Here is a 19,149-nt window from a genome sequence, read left to right on the forward strand (position 1 = left end):
GTAATCCTTGCTATTCAGGAGGCTGAGGCAGAAGAATTGCTTGAACCCAGAGGTGGAGGTTGCAGTGAGCCAAGATTGCATCACTGTACTCCAGCCTGGCAACAGAGAAAAACCTGTCTCAAAAAAAAAAAAAAAAAAAGGAAATGGGTATTTTGGTCAGAGGGTGGGCCTGGAGCCTCTGAAGCCACACTGTATGTGATTACTTTCCATCCCATATACAGAACCCGTCCTGTCTATGGATGATTAAAGAATGAATGCAGCATGGGGGGAAAGCACTGGGCTGGGAGTGAGGAGATTGGGGTTCCAGTTCTTGCCCTGTCACTGAGAGTGTGCACATGGTTGGGTCCCTTACCTCTCTCATACTCATCTAGAAACTGAAAAAATGAACTGATGAGAGATATACAATCTCTAGCATCCCTGCTCCACTGTGTCCCCTTTTTTGCCTTGGTTTTTCAAAAATATTGTGGTCTACGTAGTAGGTGTATATACTTATGAGGCACATGAGATATTTTGGTACAGACATGCAATGTGTAAGAATTACATCATGGAAAATGGGTATCCATCCCCTCACGCTTTTATCCTTTGTGTTACAAACAATACAGTTATTCTCTTAGTCGTCTCAAAATGTACAATTAAAGTATTATTGACTATAGTCCCCCTGTTGTGCTATCAAATACTAGGTCTTATTCGTTTTTTCTGTTTTTTTTCTTTTGTCCATTAACCATCCCACCTCCCTCCCGGGCCCCCACTACCCAGCCTCTGGTAACCATCCTTCCACCATCTCCAGGAGATCAAGTGTTTTCTTAGATCCCACAAATAAGTGAGAATATGCGATGTTTGTCTTTTTCCATCTCTTTAAAAATTACACAAGGTTATGATTACCTTAGCAACGTTTTCCTCTCCGGACGAGTAAGCAAGTCTCAAAAAATGGTAAACCAAAGCTGCAGAATTGAGGGCCCATAGAGTTGAATGCTGTGAACCACGAGTCGAGTTGCACCCGACTCTAACCATCCCACCACACCCGCCTTAGTGCCTACTCAGGGTGGGAGTCTCCACTTCCCACTTCCTAACTGGGTGACTTGGGGTAAATCACTCTCTCTCCTGGAGCTGTGGTTTTCTATTCCATAAAATGAAGATGAAAATAACACCTACCTAATAGGGTTGTTGTGAGGTTTAAAATCATTAATACATGTCAGGTGCTAAGGACAGTGTCTGGCACGAGAAGAGCATTCGATAAATGTCGGGGACTATTACACCAGGAGGAGGAGAGGCCGTCCTCATCAGCACGCGCCACAGACTGTTGAAATCTCGAGCCCAAGCTGCTGGTCTTCCTCTGTCCTGTAGGTGGCGCCTCCCCGCGTTGAGTGGGCCACCTGCGTCCTGGAGCGCCTCGAGAAAGCGGAAAGAAGTAAGTTTTCACATCTCTGCTTGGTTTAGGATTGCTAGAGTGGGATCTTCTGCAGTCACCTGAAGCCTGTGCCCAGGACAACCAGGTTTTGGGATCCGATTTCCTTCCTGGAGTGGCTTTGAATCCATTTCCCGCTGCACCCCACACCCGTCACCTGGGCGCCTCCCCTGCACCCGCAACCCGGAAAGACTCCTGGGATGATTGCACTCCCAGCACCTGAGGTAGGGAGTTGAGTGGGAGTTTCTTTCCTGCCCGGTTAAAATGACAAATTGGTACATGAGTGCTTAATGAAAGATGCTGGAAACGTCCGTGGAGATCAGAAAAATCGCCTCTCCGAGCTGACAGCCAGGCCATCTGCATTCCCGCATTCCTATTAATTCCTTAACAATAAACGACAGGAGCGCCTAGAGGGTTAACAGCTTAATTTAATCTCTGAGATTCCTTCCTGGAGCATTGAGAATTAGAAAGGCATTTACACAACGTAATCTGCACACCTGATTTTTCCCCACTTGATGTGTCTGGGACTAGTCACACCTATTTCTGACACATCTCCAGACAGAGGCTCTGCCCCTCTGGCTGATGACTGCATAGTCAACACAAGTTGCTGTGGACTCTGAACCACGCGACTGGACTCCTAGTGTCACAAGATTTGGCTTCTTAGCAGCTGTCCCCAAAGTTGCTTTACATTATGTTCCCAGTGCCTTTCAGGGACAGGAAGGTCCCCAAATAGAGATAGAAATGTGGTGCCCAGTTGGGAGTGCATTTCCTTCCCTGGTGGGAAGCAAGGCAAAAATGGGGAGAGGTACGTGGTAGCAGCAAGCAGCTTGGAGAGCTGTGAGGTCAGGTTTTGAGAGTCCCTGGCAGATCGAGAACTATTCTTTGGAAATGCTTGATTCTAATGCCAGTCCTCTCATTTTATGGCTAAGGAAACTGAGACTTGGAAATGTCTAATAAATTTGTTTAGGCCCTATGTCCAGGTAATGTCAGAGCCCCAAAGTAGAATTCAGGTCTTTTTACTCCTGGACAAATACTTGTTTCACGATAAGGTTGGAAAATAGATTTCATCTTACATGGTAACTCCCATCATTGGCTGGTAGGGACTGCCCAGGGCCCTATGGGCTTCTCAGGGTATGTCCAGGCATAGCAGGAAAAGCCTTAGTGACCATTTGAAGATGTCTTCCAGGAACAGGGAAGGAGCAAAGGTGCCAGATATTTGCTATCCCTGCATTTTTCATGCTGTTTCCTTCAGGTTAAAGCATTTAAAGGCTCTATTAAAATGGAAATGTTAGCTGAGAGGAGTAATGCATTAGGCCATTATCTGTCATTAACACCTTGGGTAAAACACACTGAAGATTAGTTTGCTAGTTGTCCAGCAGTCCCTGAAGGAATGAGAGTTTTGACCCAGATAGGGGCCAGGGAAATGACACACAGCCCTGCCCATAGGGGTGAAATATTTGGAAGCCCATTGCAGATAGGAATTAGGTTGAACACACGGGATATCTAGTGGAAAGAACTCTGAGGGACCAAGTTAGGGAAAGAAGTGACCCTGAAGACATTTTTGCACAATTCTCTCTTGGCTTACCTTGTATAACATGGTTTCTACCAGTCACACTGCTTGATCCTTCATTTCTCCACCTGTAAAATAAAATTAAAATTTTAAATACCAAGGCTTGGTTCCTACCCCAAGTCAACTAAATCAGAATGCCCAGGAATGGGACCCTGCTCTCCCTTTCCCCTAACACTTCTCTATAGAACATTCTGGTCTTGGTATTAGTCATCATACTGAAACAGGAAATTTTCCTTGACCCTTTCATGGACCTTGCAACAGGGGTGCCTCACTTACTCAGCCCTCAGCTCTCAATCCCTCACAGGAGGGAGCAAGTGAGCAGGTGCAGGAGCCAGAGTGAGTGCTTTCAGGTGCTTGCAGGAGCACAACTGTGCAGCCCTGCAGCAGCATCTGGGGGGTGCCTGCAACCCCTGAAGACCCAGAGGGCGTGTGTTACAGTGTGCTCTTTTAGCTTTGCTGTCCATGAATGGCTTAAGTGTTAACAGCTCAGTGGAGGGTCAGTGTGACAACCTTTTGCACCCATACCTGAGTCCTTGCAAACTAGGTTGCATGAAAAAATTGAAGGGCGATGAATGTGGAGAATTTTATTGCTGATAAAAGTGGCTGTCAGCAGGATGGGGAGCTGGAAGGGGGATGGAGTGGGAAGGTGATCTTCCCCTGGAGTCCAGCAGTCCCCTGCTGGACACTTCTCCAAAGTCCCACCATCAAGTCTCACCTCTGAAGTCAAGCTGTTTCTTTCCAATGTCTGGCTACTTCTTCTCTTCTCTCCTTCTTTGCCCCCTGCCAGTTGAGCCAGGGGACTTAATGGGTACAGGATGGGGGGTGAGGCAGGTCATGGGTGATTTTGGAAAAGGCAACATTTGAGCGGGAAAATAGGAATGCATGGTTTCACTTTGGACCGCGGTTCTAGGCTTGAGGGTGAGGCTTCGCCAGGGACCCTGCCCTTTTCTGCCTAGAATTTCCCTGCTTCCTGCCCCTACCAATACCATCCTGTCCTTACCCACACACTAACATATTTTATATACTTACAGTGATACAGGCTCTATATCATTTTATATTTTCAATGTGTCAAAATGCAGAAGCAGGTAACAAAAAACTGAAAGCGTCAATAAAAGTTCTTACTCTCTCACAAAATAAGAAATGTAGAGGTCCTATTTTGGTTCATCAGCTGAAAAATACTATGACTGACCAGGCTTCTTTCATCCTTTTGCTTTTCTACCTTCAGTGTTGGCTCTTGGTCTCTAGGCTTGCATGGTTGCCATGGTTGAAGAAATCATGTGCTCATACAACTATACTAATAGACATGAATGAAAGAGTAGGAACCTCATGCATACTCACCCTTTTAACTAGAATAAAAATGTCCTCAGACATCTCCCAGTAGTCTTCTCCTTACCTCTCCTTGGTCAGAACTGTGTCATGTGGCCTAATAGAATCTGAATGTTTGTGTCCCTTCAAAATTTATAAATTGAAACCTAATCCTCAGTGCAATATATTAAGAGGTAGAACCTTTAGGAGGTGATTAAGTCATGAGGGTGGAGCCCTCATAAATTAGATTAGTACCTTTGTAAGAGGCCCAAGGGAGCTTGTTCACTCCTTCCATCATGTGAAGATGCAGCAAGAATGCACCATCTATGAAGCTGAGAACACGACTTCATCTGAATCTGCTGGTACCTTGATCTTGGACTTCCCAGGCTCCAGAACTGTGTGCAATAAGTTTCTCTTGTTATGAATTATCCAGTCTGAGGTATTTTGGTGTAGCAGCATGAATGGACTAAGACAAGGCCATTCCTAGTTGTAAGGGAAACTGAGAAAGCAAGAATCTGGTTTTTCAGTCTCTGTCATGAGAGGCAGCTCTGCCAGAAGTATATTTGATAAGCAGTAAGTATATTTGAGAAAACATGGGGCAAAATTAAATATCTATAACAACAGTTGAGGACTTAAATGCAGCTGCTACTTTATATACTACTTTCTTAACTAACTAAAGCCATTTTCTTCATATCTGTGGTTCTAGCTCCTGAAACCACAATCTCCTACCTAGGCAGGAAGTATAAAAGAAGATCAAGGCCATTTAGACATGTTTGTTAATTTGTGCTGTGACTATAAATGTCTTCCTGAACAGCAGAATCTTGTCATCTGGGATCTGATTCCTCCACTTCATCTTGCTAACTAACCTCACGGTGTTTAGACCTTCATCATACTCTTGAACAAGGGAGACTGCCCACTTTCTGGGATCTGTGCTTTCATCTCTAGATCCCCAGACCTGGTGTGTGTCTGTCTTTGACATCTGCATAGCTCTCTAGTGATCTTATCTCCCTGACAGGCAAACCAGGTTCTGCTGCGGGGTGTGTGAAAAAAGGCATGACTATAGTTATACATCTGAGTATCTACGGAACAAGCCAAACATGTAAATATTCAGGAGATACCAAACCAAGGAACCATCAGTGGAATTAATCAAATTAGGGCTAGCTCCTGGCAAAATTTGACATTTTAAAAAAAGGCCTTTGGTTAATGGGTTAATATCCTTAATGTGTAAAGAGTTCTTACAAATATATGTAAGAACAAAGGGACAAATATCCCTAAAGAAAAATGAATAAAAAGTAGAACAAGGCAATTTATAAAAGAAGTAATATGAAAGGCCAGTACATACGGTTTTAAAAGTTTATCCTGGCTGGGCATGGAAGCTCATGGTTGTAATCCCAGCACTTTGGGTCACTTGAGCTCAGGAGTTTCAGACCAGCTTAGGCAACCTGGTAAGACCCCATCTCCACAGAAATAAAAATAAAAATAAAAATAAAAATTAGCCAGATGCCATGGTGCACACCTGTAATCTCAGCACTTTGGAAGGCCGAGGTGGGCGAACTGTTTGAGCCTCAGGAGTTCAAGACCAGCCTGGGCAACATGAAGAAACCCTGCCTCTACAAAAAAAACAAAACAAAACTAAACTAAAAATTAGCCAGGTGTGGTGGTGCATGCCTATAGTCCTAGCTACTTGGGAGGCTGAGTTGGGAAGATCACTTGAGCCTGGGAGGTTGAGGCTGCAGTGAGTTGTGATGACCACTGCACTCCAGCCTAGGGTGGGCAGGGGACAGAGTGATACCCTGCCTCAAAAAAACAAAACAAAACAAAAACCCCATAAAGCTCATCCTTACCAATAATCAAATAAATGTTATTTAAAACAACATACCAATTTGTCAACTTGACAAAGGTTTAAGAAGGTTCTAAAAACTGTAATATATAATATGCTAGATAAGATTAATTCCCACTTGATATTCATCCCCACTATTTCTGGTGTGCTTTTTTGGACTGCAGAGGCTGTAAAGTAAAATACTACATCTTCCAGACTCCCATGTAGCTAGGATTCTGGATGTGAATTGGGTTCTGCAAGTTAAACGCACTTTGCTGAGATTTGTATGATGCTGCCTGCTGCTGTGCAGAGGCTTTAGCCATGATTCTTTTGGGTTAGATCCTTCAAATAGTTGAGTCCTGTGGTAAATAATAGGCTTCATAATAACTAATGTGTAGGATGCTTTAAATAAGATAGAAGGCTGGGCGTGGTGGCCTGTAATCCCAGCACTTTGGGAGGCCCAGGTGGGTGGATCATGAGATCAGGAGTTTGAGACCAGCCTGGCTAACATGGAGAAACCCCGTCTCTACTAAAAATACAAAAAATTTGCTGGGCGTGGTGGCACGCACCTGTGATCCCAGCTACTGAGAAGGTTGAGGCAGGAGAATCTCTTGAACCCAGGAGGTGGAGGTTGTAGTGAGCCGAGATCATGCCATTGCACTCCAACCTGAGTGACAGAGCAAGACCCCACCTAAAAAAAAAAAAAAAAAAAATAGAAAAGAATATTTCCTGTATATTAGCTCAAGGAAGTAAATTATTTTCTCCCAATTTTGGCTCTGACTTCATGGCCTTGAACAGGTCACCTACCTCTCTGGATTTCAGTTTCCTCATCTATGCGGTGAAAGATGTATTAGATTACTTCTGCTGCCTCCAACATCCTAGCCCTATACCAATCAAACACAGGGCTAGCTCATTTCTCTTTAGGAGCATCTGTCATTCAGGTGACCCTAACTTGGCTTGAAGATCAGTGGGGAACCCCAGACTCCTGTTGTGGCAGATCAAATTTCATTTCCTTGGTCAACTCATTTGGTCACAGTAGAGACCACATGTACTTGCAGTGTTAGTATTTATGTGTTTTTGCCATTTTAGTTCCGTGACTCTTCTACACAAGTGGGTAGGTCATGTGGTTTTAGGGCGCCTAGGTCAGGGTCCTTAAAACTCTCCTGCCAATGATTTCCCATCTGCCCCCACCTTATCCTGAATGCTGGCATAATGCATTCATCATTAGAAATGGCTCTATTAGGTCAAGGAATTGTTTCTAGTTAAAGTGAAAATACATTATTAAAAGAAGTAATACATTAATATATTAACCTCGGCTAACCTCATTAGCACTTATTACACATGAGGTTAGCTAACTGGTTATCATTTTGGAGGTCAGGGAGCAGATCTGGAGGAGAAAGGGAGCCTAGGCTTGACAAAGTTTGACTGGGGGAAAGGGTTCCCGAGAAAAGCAAGATTAGGTGAGGTGCTACAATGGGACACACTGGGAACCTTGGGGACAGCATGAATGTGTGAATGTACTTCTTCTTTATTTTTTTGAGCCCAGGCTGGAGTGCAGTGGTGTAATCTCGGCTCACCGCAACCTCTGCCTCCCAGGTTCAAGCAATTCTCCTGCCTCAGCTTCCACAGTAGGTGGGATTACAGGCGCACTCCACCACGCCCAGCAAATTTTTGTATTTTTAGTAGAGATGGGGTTTTGCCATATTGGCCAGGCTGGTCTCGAACTCTTGACCTCAGGTGATTCACCCACCTAAACCTCTCAAAGTGCTGGGATTACAGGTGCAAGCCACCACGCCAAGTTGAATGTACTTCTTTCCTTCGTTCAAACAAATAAACATTGATCAAGTATTCATTATATACTAGGCACTCTGTCAGGTGTTGTGGATACAGAGATGAGTGAAAATTAGTTGTGATTCCTAGGGAGATATGATCTAGTTGGGGAGAGGGATCAAATGTAAAATAGGCAAGAAAGTACTACGCACACACACACACAGATGTATATGTGTACATGTATACATCTTCAGTGCATGCACAAGATAAAGAGTGGCAAATTCTTGGGAGGCATCAGAACAAATTTCACGGAGTCAGTATTTCTTTCCTTCCTCATATGAAGAAGGAGCTGTGAGGAGAAGGGAGGATGAACAAGCTGCAGCTACCTCATTATTTTTATCTAGGGCCAGCCTTGATAAGGGAAGTGAAAACTCTTCTTTGTGATTGGATAATGAGACAAATAAATTTATAGAAGGATTGGAGGCAGAGTCCCATTTGAATCCTATCCTTTGACCTTTGGAGAGCAGGCTGTCTAACCAGCATCTGAGAGTCACCAGTAGCAACATGGGGCACAGCTTTTGGTGGCTGAGAGCATGGGCTTTGCTCTCAGACTCTCTGGGTTTGAGCCCTGGTTCTTTGACCTTGGGCAAAGTACTTAAACCATCCATGGTTCCGGTTTTCTTGTTTGTAAAATGGGGAAGAAAATAACACCTGTTTCATGGAGTTGGGAGAATTAAACGTAATAACACATAGAAAACACTGTAGTAATTATCATGAATTTTTCTGAGATTTGTTCTATAAAACAAAAATGACCTAATTCAATAGTAGAACCAAGTAATTCTAGCTCTAGTTCAGTATCTTTTACCTCACTGATGAAACTGATAGCTACTCCGTGGTGTTCCAGGGACTCTTGCAAATCTTTTTTATAACCCTTTGTCTGCCTTGTATTCCCATCCAGTTCTTTTGTAATTATGATCATGCCTCACATTCAGAAAATTTCAGAACAGGAAAATCTGACTGTGTTAAACAGATACAGCTAATGATTTTTTGTTTGTTTGTTTGTTTGTTTTTGTTTGTTTTTACTTTAAGTTTTGGGATACATGTGCAGAACATGCTGGTTTGTTACATAGGTATGCATGTGTCATGGTGGTTTGCTGCACCTAGGTTTTAAGCCCTGTATGTATTAAGTATTTGTCCTAATGCTGTCCCTTCCGTTGCCCCCCACCCTCTTACAGGACCTGGTGTATGATATTCCCCTCCCTGTGTCCATGTGTTCTCATTGTTCAACTCCCACTTATGAGTGAGAACATGTGGTGTTTGGTTTTCTGTTCCTATATTAGTTTGCTGAGAATGATGGCTTCCAGCTTCATCCATGTCCCTGAAAAGGACATCAACTATTCTTTTTTAAGGCTGTATAATATTCCATGGAGTATATGTGCCACATTTTCTTTATCCAGTCTATCACTGATGGGCATTTGGGTTGGTTCCGAGTCTTTGCTATTGTAAATAGTGCTGCAATAAACGTACGTGTGGTATGTGTCTTTATAGTAGAATGATTTATAATCCTTTGGGTATATACTCAGTAATGGGATTGCTGGATCAAATGGTATTTCTGGTTCTAGATCCTTGAGGAATCGCCACACTGTCTTCCATAATGGTTGAACTAATTTACACTCCCACCAACAGTGTAAAAGAATTCGTATTTCTCCACAGCCTCACCAGCATCTGTTGTTTCCTGAATTTTTAATAATCGCCATTCTGACTGGTGTGGGATGGTATCTCATTTTGGTTTTGATTTTCATTTCTCTAATGACCAGGATACATCTAGGGTTTTATATTCATATTATAAAATAATTATTTGTTTTAAAGGATAATTCATCTCTGTGAAGTTAATTTCCTATGTACCTGCAAAGCTGAATGTAGAATATAAAAACTTAGGTTTACATACATCTTAGAATCATAGAATTGTGAAACCTTAAAGATGGAACAGACCTTAGAAATCATCTAGGCCAGTGGTTTTCAAATTTTTATTGTAGCTGCCCTATTTCTGTGAAAGTGTTATATTTCTTAGATGCATGATGCAGATGAAAGCAGAATTACTCTGATTAAACCAGGATGGGGAGGTGGAGTACTCACTCCTTTGCCCTCTTTCCCTATCCTGGAAGCAGCTTCTGAACATCTCTGAGTAAGCCAAAGGCCTCTAGGAACATAAATTTGAGTTCCACTGATCCCAATCAACAATTTCGTTTTGTACATTCCTTTTGTAAAACGTGTACTCCTGTTTTTCTATTGATTCAACTGTCTTATTTTCTTTTTTAAATTATAGTTCTTGAGGGAAGGAACCTTCTTAATAAAAAAATTCTGGGCTGGATGTGATGGCTCACACCTGTAATCTCAACACTTTGGGAGGCCGAGGCAGGAGGATTGCTTCAGCCTAGGAGTTCGAGACTAGCCTGAACAACATAGGGAGAACCCGTCTCTACAAAATAAAAATATAAATTAGCCAGGTGTGCTGGTGCACTGTGTAGACTCAGCTACTCAGGAGGCTTAGGCAGGAGGATTGCGTGAGCCTGGGAGGTCAAGGCTACAGTGAACTGTGTTTGCACCACTGCACTCCAGCCTGGGTGACAGAGTGAGACTCTGTCTCAAGAAAAAAGAAAAAAATTCTTAGTGGACTTTCTCTGCATGTGAGTATTTAAGGCCTTGTCAAAACCTTCCTGTTAGTGTCAGAAATGACCAGAGACTGTAATTATATATAAACATCCTTTATTGAATCTTTGAAAAGTGATTTCATAGAACCATAGAATTTTCAGCTTGGAGAACATGTACTTTAACATTCTCATTTTCTGGATGTGGAAACTGGGGCCCAGAAAAGTGGTTTGGTTATGTCATGTAGTAAGTTAATGGTAGAGCTGGGACAAGAGTCCCGGATGCCTGATTCTTGGTTTAGGGCTGTTTCAACTTATAACTTACACTGCTAGGATATTATAGATTTGTATTCCTGAGAACACACTTCAACTACCTACAAATCATCTTACTTTTCTCAATAGTTAGACCAGAGAACTATCTTTATAATCCATGGCCTATGTTTTATTATGTGTTTTGTTTTGTTTTTGATTTTTGTTTGTTTGTTTTGAGACTGGCTCTCACTGTCACCCAGGCTGGAGTGCAGTGAGTGGCATGATCACAGCTCACTGCAATTTTGAACTCCCAGGCTCAAGTGATCCTCCTACCTCAGCCTCCCAAGTAGCTGGGACTACAAGCATGTGCCAGCATGCCTGGCTAGTGTTTTTTAGTTTTTGTAAAGATGTGGTCTCATTATGTTGCCCAGGTTGGTCTTGAACTCTGGAGCTCAAGCAGTCCTCTCGCCTCTCAAAGTGCTGGGATTACAGGCATGAGCCACTGTGCCTGGCCTAATTTTTTTTAATAATAAAAATTAAGAACTGACATGAACAGATGTCCATGATATAGTAAATGGAAATGCAACTATTAGATGTGTCCCTTTTTGTTTAAAGTTTTGGATATTTCCCTAAGGTTTAGCTGGATGTATTTTTCTATGGTCACTCTTGACTCAAGTAGCTAGTGAACACCCAATAATTTAATGATATAATAACCACATCTGTTAATTTTTATAAGTTGGCTTTCATGCCTTTATAACTCATAACAACCATAAAGTTATAAATTTACTTTCTTATTCTTTTTAACTATTACAGTGTTGCATAGTATCTATGCATCATAATTTTATAATTTATTTACCCAATTCCTTATTGACAATATTTAGGTTATCTCTGAATTTCAAAAAGTTGCAGTGAAATTCCTCACACATACATCCTTTTGCATATCTGTGAGCATTTTTGTGGGATAGATTCCTAGAAGTGAAATTGCTGGATCAAATTTTGAGATACATTCATCCTCATATTCTTCTTTTGTTGCTGAGACAAAAATGAATAAACTTCAACATCTATACATAACTTTGTAGTCTATTAAGGTTTTTACACACAGAAAGTTACTTAAACTTTTAAACATCTGTGTGGGTTTATGGATGGGAAAATGAGGCTTAAATAAGTTAGTTATTTGCTCATTCTTAGGGCTAGGGAGTGTACAGTCAGATTTGAAAACTAAGCCTTCTCACTCTAGGTATAGGGCTAAAAGTCCCCAGTGAAAACACAGAAATAAACTATTAACAAAGACAACAGGAATGTGAATACATTTTCTTTGGGCATAAGAGCCCACCAGTTGGTCTGTTGGTAGCTATCAGCTGAAGCAAAAATATCATCTGGCCCTTACCCTGATGCCTTACTGAAGAGAGCACCAGCTTTTCTGTCAGAAGCCATCTCCATCTTCACAAGTCTTTTTTTTTTTTTTTTTTTTTTTTTTCTTTTTTTGAGACAGGGCTTCACTCCATTACCCAGGCTAGAGTGCAGTGATACAATCTCAGCTCACGGTGCTGCCTTTACTTCCCGGGCTCAATCGATCCTCCCACCTCAGCCTCCTGAGTAGCTGGGATGACAGGCATCCACCACCACACCTGGCTAATTTTTGTGTTTTTTGTAGAGATGGGGTTTCGCCATGTTGCCCAGGCTGATCACGAACTCCTGGGCTCAAGCAATCTGCTTGTTTCAGCTTTCCAAAGTGCTGGGATTACAGGTATGAGCCAGCGTGTCCAGCCCATAGGTCTTTATTTCCTGTGCAAGTCTCCCAAACCAGATGTCCCCTGTCCCTCTGAGATGAGGCACCTTTGGTGAAAAGTGGATGTTTTTAGATAGAGGTAGAGCATGTCTAAGAGTCCAAACCTTTAAATTATCTTGAGAACACTTTGGTTGTATCTCCAGAAATTATCACTGCCATAGTCTGCCATGGTGACAAGAGGTTCAAAGGGTGTTAAGAAAACTATTTGTGTCCCAGATGCAGAGGAGAGGAGAAGCCCTGAGATATGTAAATTAGACCTACTGGACGGGCCTTTATGAGCAAAAAAGCTGTATGCGTGTGAGGGGAGAATGTGGCATGAGACAGTTTTTCTTCTGGACACAAGGAACCCTGTTCTGGTGAGCATCCTGCTCTGCTCCAAGGACCTGCATTTCAACTTGCCAGAGGATTTTTAGCATGACCTGGCCCCATGAATGTCCAGTGACAGTAAAGATATCCCTAGATAAACATTTCTTTTTTTTTCTCTCCACCAGGGCCCTGTCCATGCTAACTTTTTTTAAACTTTTCAAACCAATTGATGGTAAAGCATACATCAAGTCTTACTCAGTTTAATAGACATTTAGCGGGTGCCTACTATGTGTAAGGCCCTGTGGATGCAAAGCTGAAGAATACACAGAGATCTCTGCAGAAAGACTAGGGGGGCTTCTGTAGCACCTCCATTCTCAGTCACCCAATCCTACCCAACCACAGTATCTCTTGGGAGCAGATGCTGCTGATGTGGGCAAAGCAGAGTTAGCAAAGGCATGACTTGTCACATACCACTGCCGCAAGCCGTGGCTGTAAGGGGGCCTCAGCGACCTTTTGGGCCTGGGCTGTTTGGTTCAGCTTCCTCTTCTGAGACCCCATCTCCTAGCTGCACATTATGCTAGCAGGACCCAGAGAGATTTATTTGGTGACCTTTCTGGATGCAGAATCCAAGCAGGGGGAGGGAGAAAATCAGCTCCGAAGCGGTTAATTTTACTGGCTCCTAAATTGATAAGCGGTGGTACGTCAGTCTGAAATGAACTCGCCTTGTTCGACGGGGTTCTAAGACAGCGGAACTCAATCAACAGCGGGCCGCACGGTTCAAGGCTGCAATTCATCCCGCCGTGCCTCTGAAAAATGGGAGGTGACAGTTCATTTTGCCAGTGACAGTCTGTCGGTCTCGCTTGCTGCTTCTCCTGTCGATTGCCTGGCTGAGGTGAAGTGCAGCTCAGAGACACCCTCGTTTGGTATTCTACTCAGCTGAGCAGGATGGTCCCAGGACCCAAGGTGTGCAAATCTTACTGCCCCTACAGCTTGTCTTCTTCCCTTCTGGGAAGCTCTGAACTGCTCATGCATGATTATGGGTCCCAGGAGTCATCTTCCCACTTCCTGTCCTTCACCTTTCCCTCCAACCTTCACTTCCGGTGGACTGGGCTTCCTCCTGTCGCTGGGACCTTGTGAAACAAAGCTAACCTGTTCAGGAGCCTTCCAGCCTACCAGTAGAGGACTGTGCATGGGCAGCGACACGTGGGCGTGGTGCAAGTGGGGGCACGAGGGAACACCAGACACAACCAGCTGGGCTCTGCCTTGGCAACCACAGCTTTAGTTTTAGAGGAAACCCTTGAACAAGGGCAGAGAGAGGGGAAGGAGAGAGAGAGAGGAGAGAGGGGTGACTTTATGAATGCATGCACCTAATCCCAGGCTGCCACCCTTACCTAGTACTTTCTACTTCTCTGAAAATGACAACACATATTTGAATTAGAGCTCATGTGTCTTTGCTAACTTTCCTCATTTTGATAACCGCACTGGGTGTTTGTGTTTTTTTTTTGAGACGGAGTCTCGCCCTGTTGCCCAGGCTGGAGTGCAGTGGCACGATCTTGGCTCACTGCAACCTCCGCCTCCTGGTTCAAGCAATTCTCCTGTTTCAGCCCCTGTTACTGGGATTATAGACGCCCGCCACCACGTCCAGCTAAATTTTGTATTTTTTAGTAGAGACGGGGTTTCACCATGTTGGCCAGGCTGATATTGAACTGCTGACCTCAAGTGATCCGCTTGCCTCGGCTTCCCAAAGTGCTGGGATTATAGGCGTGAGCCACCATGCCTGGCCTCGTACTGGGTGTTATTTTTAAGGGAATATCCTCATTCATAGAAAATACTGCTGAAGTTTTTAGGGGAAAGGAGTATGATGACGGTAATTTACTCTCAAATTCAGAAAAAAATGTAAATTAATCTAGTACTAATTACTTTTCTGTAATTAATATTTTATTCATTATGAAAAATAAATTCAATAATTGATTATTAAATTTAATAATTAATAATCAAAGTTAATAATTGATGATTCCAAGTGAATGGTATACTTGAGTTCTAGATACTATGGTAACTTTTCTGTAAGTCTGAAATTATTTCAAAATAAAATTATTTTTAAAAAACCCAACAGGCCAGGCACAGTGGCTCACACCTGTGATCTTAGTACTTTGGGAGGCCAAGGCGGGTGGATCACTTGAGGTCAGGAGTTAGATACCAGCCTGGCTAACATGGAGAAACCCTGTCTCTACTAAAAATACAAAAATTAGCTGGGCATGGTGGCGTGCGCCTGTAATCTCAGCTAATCAGAAGTCTGAGGCAGAAGAATCGCTTGAATCCGGGAGGCAGAGGTTACAATGAGCCGAGATCGCACCATTGTACTCCAGCCTGGGTGACACAGCAAGACTCTGTCTCAAACAAACAAACAAACAAACAAACAAACAAAAAACCAACAGACTTACCTTGTAGCACTTACTCAATAATCCTTTATTGAGGACCTACTATACAACAAGCATAGTAGTTGCTGGGAATACATTAGGAAATAAGATACGAAAAATCTGAACTCTTAGGAGAAGAAGACAGGTGGCAAGTAGACAAATATTAGGTTGGTGCAAAAGCAATTGCTGTTTTTGCCATTACTTTTAATAATTTTAATAATTACAGATGGGATGTGAGTTTTGCATAGCAGGTGCTAAATGCTACAGGAATGTAGGAGACAGAAATACAACCCAGGCTGGGGAGCCAAGGCTGGTTACCAGAGGAAATGAAGTTGAGACTTGAAGCATGAGCATAAGTTAGTTGGGTGAAGGGGAAGGGGGAAGAGTGTTGTAGACAGAAGGAACAGCACATGTGAGCAAACGGAAGTGGGAGTGGGTATGACTCATTGAAAAACTGCAGGAAGTCTGTTACTGAAGATGACGGACAGTAAAGGGTCCATGCAGGCAGCGAGGTTGGGAAGATAAGCAGGAGGTTATGGTGGTGGTGATGGTAGAGGCTTGTTAGCCATTGTGAGGAGTTAGGAAGTGTAATATTGGGAAGCTACTAAAATTTTAATTAGGGAAGAGGCATGGGCAGATTTTTAAAAATGACATCACTGGTTATAGAGTGGAAATGGGTTGGTGGGGCATATAACCAGAGGGTTGCAAGGTAGAAGATGATGGTGGCTTGGACCAGGATGGTGGCAATAGACTAGAGAGAAACAGATTGTTTGAAAGATATTTACCAGCTAGACTTGGCAGAGGAAGAAAGAGCGATGAAAGATGACCTCCCCCAGGGTTCTAGATTGGGCAACTGGATTATCCATGGTGCCATTTACTGACCTAAGGGAGTTGGAAGGAGAAGGTGACTTAGCCAAGAAGAGGACAAGTGGTTGTAGAGTCTGAGTTCACCCTGCACATTTCTCATCCAAAAATATAACACCAAGTATAGCAGAATGGATATAGGCAGGATGGAACTAAGGCTTCAGTGAGTGGAGTGAGTATAATAATATCCCTGATTTTCAAGGGTTCAGAATTTGACACTTTTCTATAATGATTCAGGCATATATAGGCAGGTCTGAAGAACAGGTGATATGATGGATAGATTGCTTTTTCTGTGCAGCAAACCTACCCATTTCTTCCAGAAATAACCATCTGTGTTGTTTAAGAATTTCTTTCCTCCCCTATTCCACACAGTTTCTGTACGGGCTGCTATGTTGTTGATACCACCTCACACCCCACCACACCCATACCCCCACCCTCCCCATGGCCACAACGTATGCAGGTTGGGCCTATCAACTACTGGAGTATTAACAACTTGGACCGACATGAGTAATACATAAATGGTTGCCTCCTCCTCCTCCTTAAAACACTAGAAGGAACTTCAGGGCATGTTCCTGGAGTCCATGGTAATCCCTGGGAGCTGGACAAACCCTTGGTGCTTGCCACACCAGTAATGCTAAGCTTGAGCCAGGGAAGCCTGCTACTTACAAGATACATGTTAAATGCTATAAAGGGATCCTGGAAAAAGTTGGGAAGTCTCCACCTTTCGAGATCATGGAGTTCTGGCATGTTAGACTGAGAAGGAACCTTATTTCCTCATTTATAGTTGGGAAACTGAGTCCTTTAATAAAAAGGAAAGACAATTAAATTACCTGTCCTAGACGGTTTAGTTACTCAGCAACCAGAAGACATAATGTCAGACCAGATGTTCCTTGGGGTTCCTATAAACTCCGTTATTCTTTGATCTTGTGATTCTGTGTTGGACACCAGACAATGACACCCCTGAGCAATCAGGTTTATACTCTCCTCAATGGCCTTAGAGAAAAAGTGTGGCCTGGGTGGGGACAGTTGTGTGGAAACCCACAGTCCTGTCACTTAACTATTTTCTTCTTTAGAATCTTCTCTCCTTTGGCATCAGCTGACACAGGAAGTGGTAAAGCTATTATCTGTAGATTCAGCCAAATCACCATTTCCTGATTCTAATGTTCATCAACCACTTTTGAATCCTCCCCCCACTTCCCCTCTATTTTAGTTTGAGGTTCAAAAGCACCCATGAGGTAAATTAATACTCAGCCGAGCAGAGTGGGGCCCTGATGCCCTTGTGGTTCTGCCATTAATTTGCTGTAACCCAGGGACATCCAAGCTAGTCATCAGGTTTCTCTCTGTAGGTTAAAGGGTTTCTAAAGTTCCTTCCAGCTCTGAAATTCTGAGATTCCTTGTTGAATGTCATTCTGCAAGGGGAAGTTTATGGACCAGCTCCCTCTGGGAAGAAAAATGTTTCATGCAACCCTATGAATCTCATCTTAGTCCAGATCTTTTTTGTTTGTTTGTTTTTGTTTTTGTTTTTCAGAATACTATACTGGAAAAGTAAAAGAATCAGAGAAGCAGGATAACTGGCAACTGAAGTCGGCCAGCATCTCATGTGAATTAGAAGTGGAATCACAGGGTGCTAGCATCCAAGTGACCAAAGAAACTCTTTGCTGAGGTGGCATGGAGTTTAAGGAAAGAGGTTATGGGGTCCTCCTTTAATGCAGCTACATTTCCCTCTGAGCCTCTGTCTGTTTCCTGTCAGTTTAGTGCAAAACCCTAGTCTACTACTCTGGGCTGGCTTAGAAAAAAATGCATCCTGGTTTTGTTCCAATTCAGGATAAAGGTGGGGAAGTCCTGCTGAGCCTCTCCCACAGCGAGCCTTCCCCTCACCACTGGCAGCACTGACACCAGTGACTAGCATTCACTTCTTGGGGTATGAGTCCACTGAGGGTGGGAGGATCCTCACATTAAGCATTATTGGGTACCATCTTAAATTGGGGACTTTGGAAGCCCTTGCCCTTCCCTTCCCCAGGCATTTTCTCCCTGGAGGGAAGATGTAGAAAGTTGGAAGTTAAATGACTTGCCCAAGGTCACACTGTTGGTGACACAGCAGGGATGAAAACCTTGGCTAATCTTCTGAGTCCTTGGTCTGACCCTTATGCCACAGCTGCTCTTTGTATAAGGGACAGTCTCACCTCCCAAGGACACTGGGCAAGGATGCCAGGTATTGATACGACTTGTCCCAGTGCCCAGTGACCTTCTATATCCTGCAGCCTGCTCAGACAGTAGAGGAAGCAGCTCTGGGGCAGAGGGAACTGCCATATGCAGAGCTGCCCTGGTGAAGATAACAGGTTGTCTGTCAATGTATGAAGACTTTGTAGGGCGAGGACCACAGAGCTTCCACTGCAGGAGAAATTAAACCTGTCTCGCACACCAATCCCAGTGCTCTGATTACATTTACAGAGGTCACGGCCTGCATTCTGTCACCATGGAAACCTTTCAGGCTGCCAGGGTGTTGTCTGTGCATGAGGTTGATATTTAAAGGCGAAGTCGCAGGCCGCATTGCTGAACTATCAGCTGCCACAGGCAATTGCTCTCCTCCACCAGCCTGCGTCCTGGTGCTTCATCCCAGAGATAAGAGGAAGGGGAAGAGATGAAGAAAAGGGCCCACCTGTCTCTAACAGGCAGGTCTTTTTAGTAGAGCCAGGTTTGTAGGGAGGAAGGCTATAGGGTGCAGGTGCTGGGATAGCAGATGAAGGGCAATAAAAAAGGACCCCAACTTTGTCAGAATATAAGCATTTTCTCGCAAGTGCACAGGCCCTCATGTTGAGTGCATCCCATTTTTTCTCTGATTCCTCCTCTAACTCATGAGCACATGTCATAGCGGCCATATGGAGCTGGGGAAGCCCCCTTTGCCTGAATGCCCTTGGTGGTTTCGATTTTGCACATCTGGTAGCTGCGTGAATTGTGCTGATAACAATATAGCTTATGAAGGATCCCTACTTCTTCTAAAGAC

The 19,149-nt window shown here is 43.5% G+C and overlaps 1 protein-coding gene across 1 annotated transcript in view; it reads left to right on the forward strand.

The window, feature by feature from the left end:
- Positions 1–1,409: 1,409 nt before the first annotated feature.
- SKAP1 (src kinase associated phosphoprotein 1) overlaps positions 1,410–19,149 on the forward strand; it is a 330,610-nt gene continuing 312,870 nt past the window's right edge. Inside the window, exon 1 of the mRNA XM_050762808.1 lies at positions 1,410–1,629. Coding sequence (XP_050618765.1) covers positions 1,606–1,629 — 24 coding nt within the window. The 5' untranslated portion in view covers positions 1,410–1,605. The remainder of the gene's footprint in view (positions 1,630–19,149) is intronic.

Source organism: Macaca thibetana, chromosome 16, assembly GCF_024542745.1.
Source record: "Macaca thibetana thibetana isolate TM-01 chromosome 16, ASM2454274v1, whole genome shotgun sequence".
Classification (NCBI taxonomy): Eukaryota; Metazoa; Chordata; class Mammalia; order Primates; family Cercopithecidae; genus Macaca; species Macaca thibetana.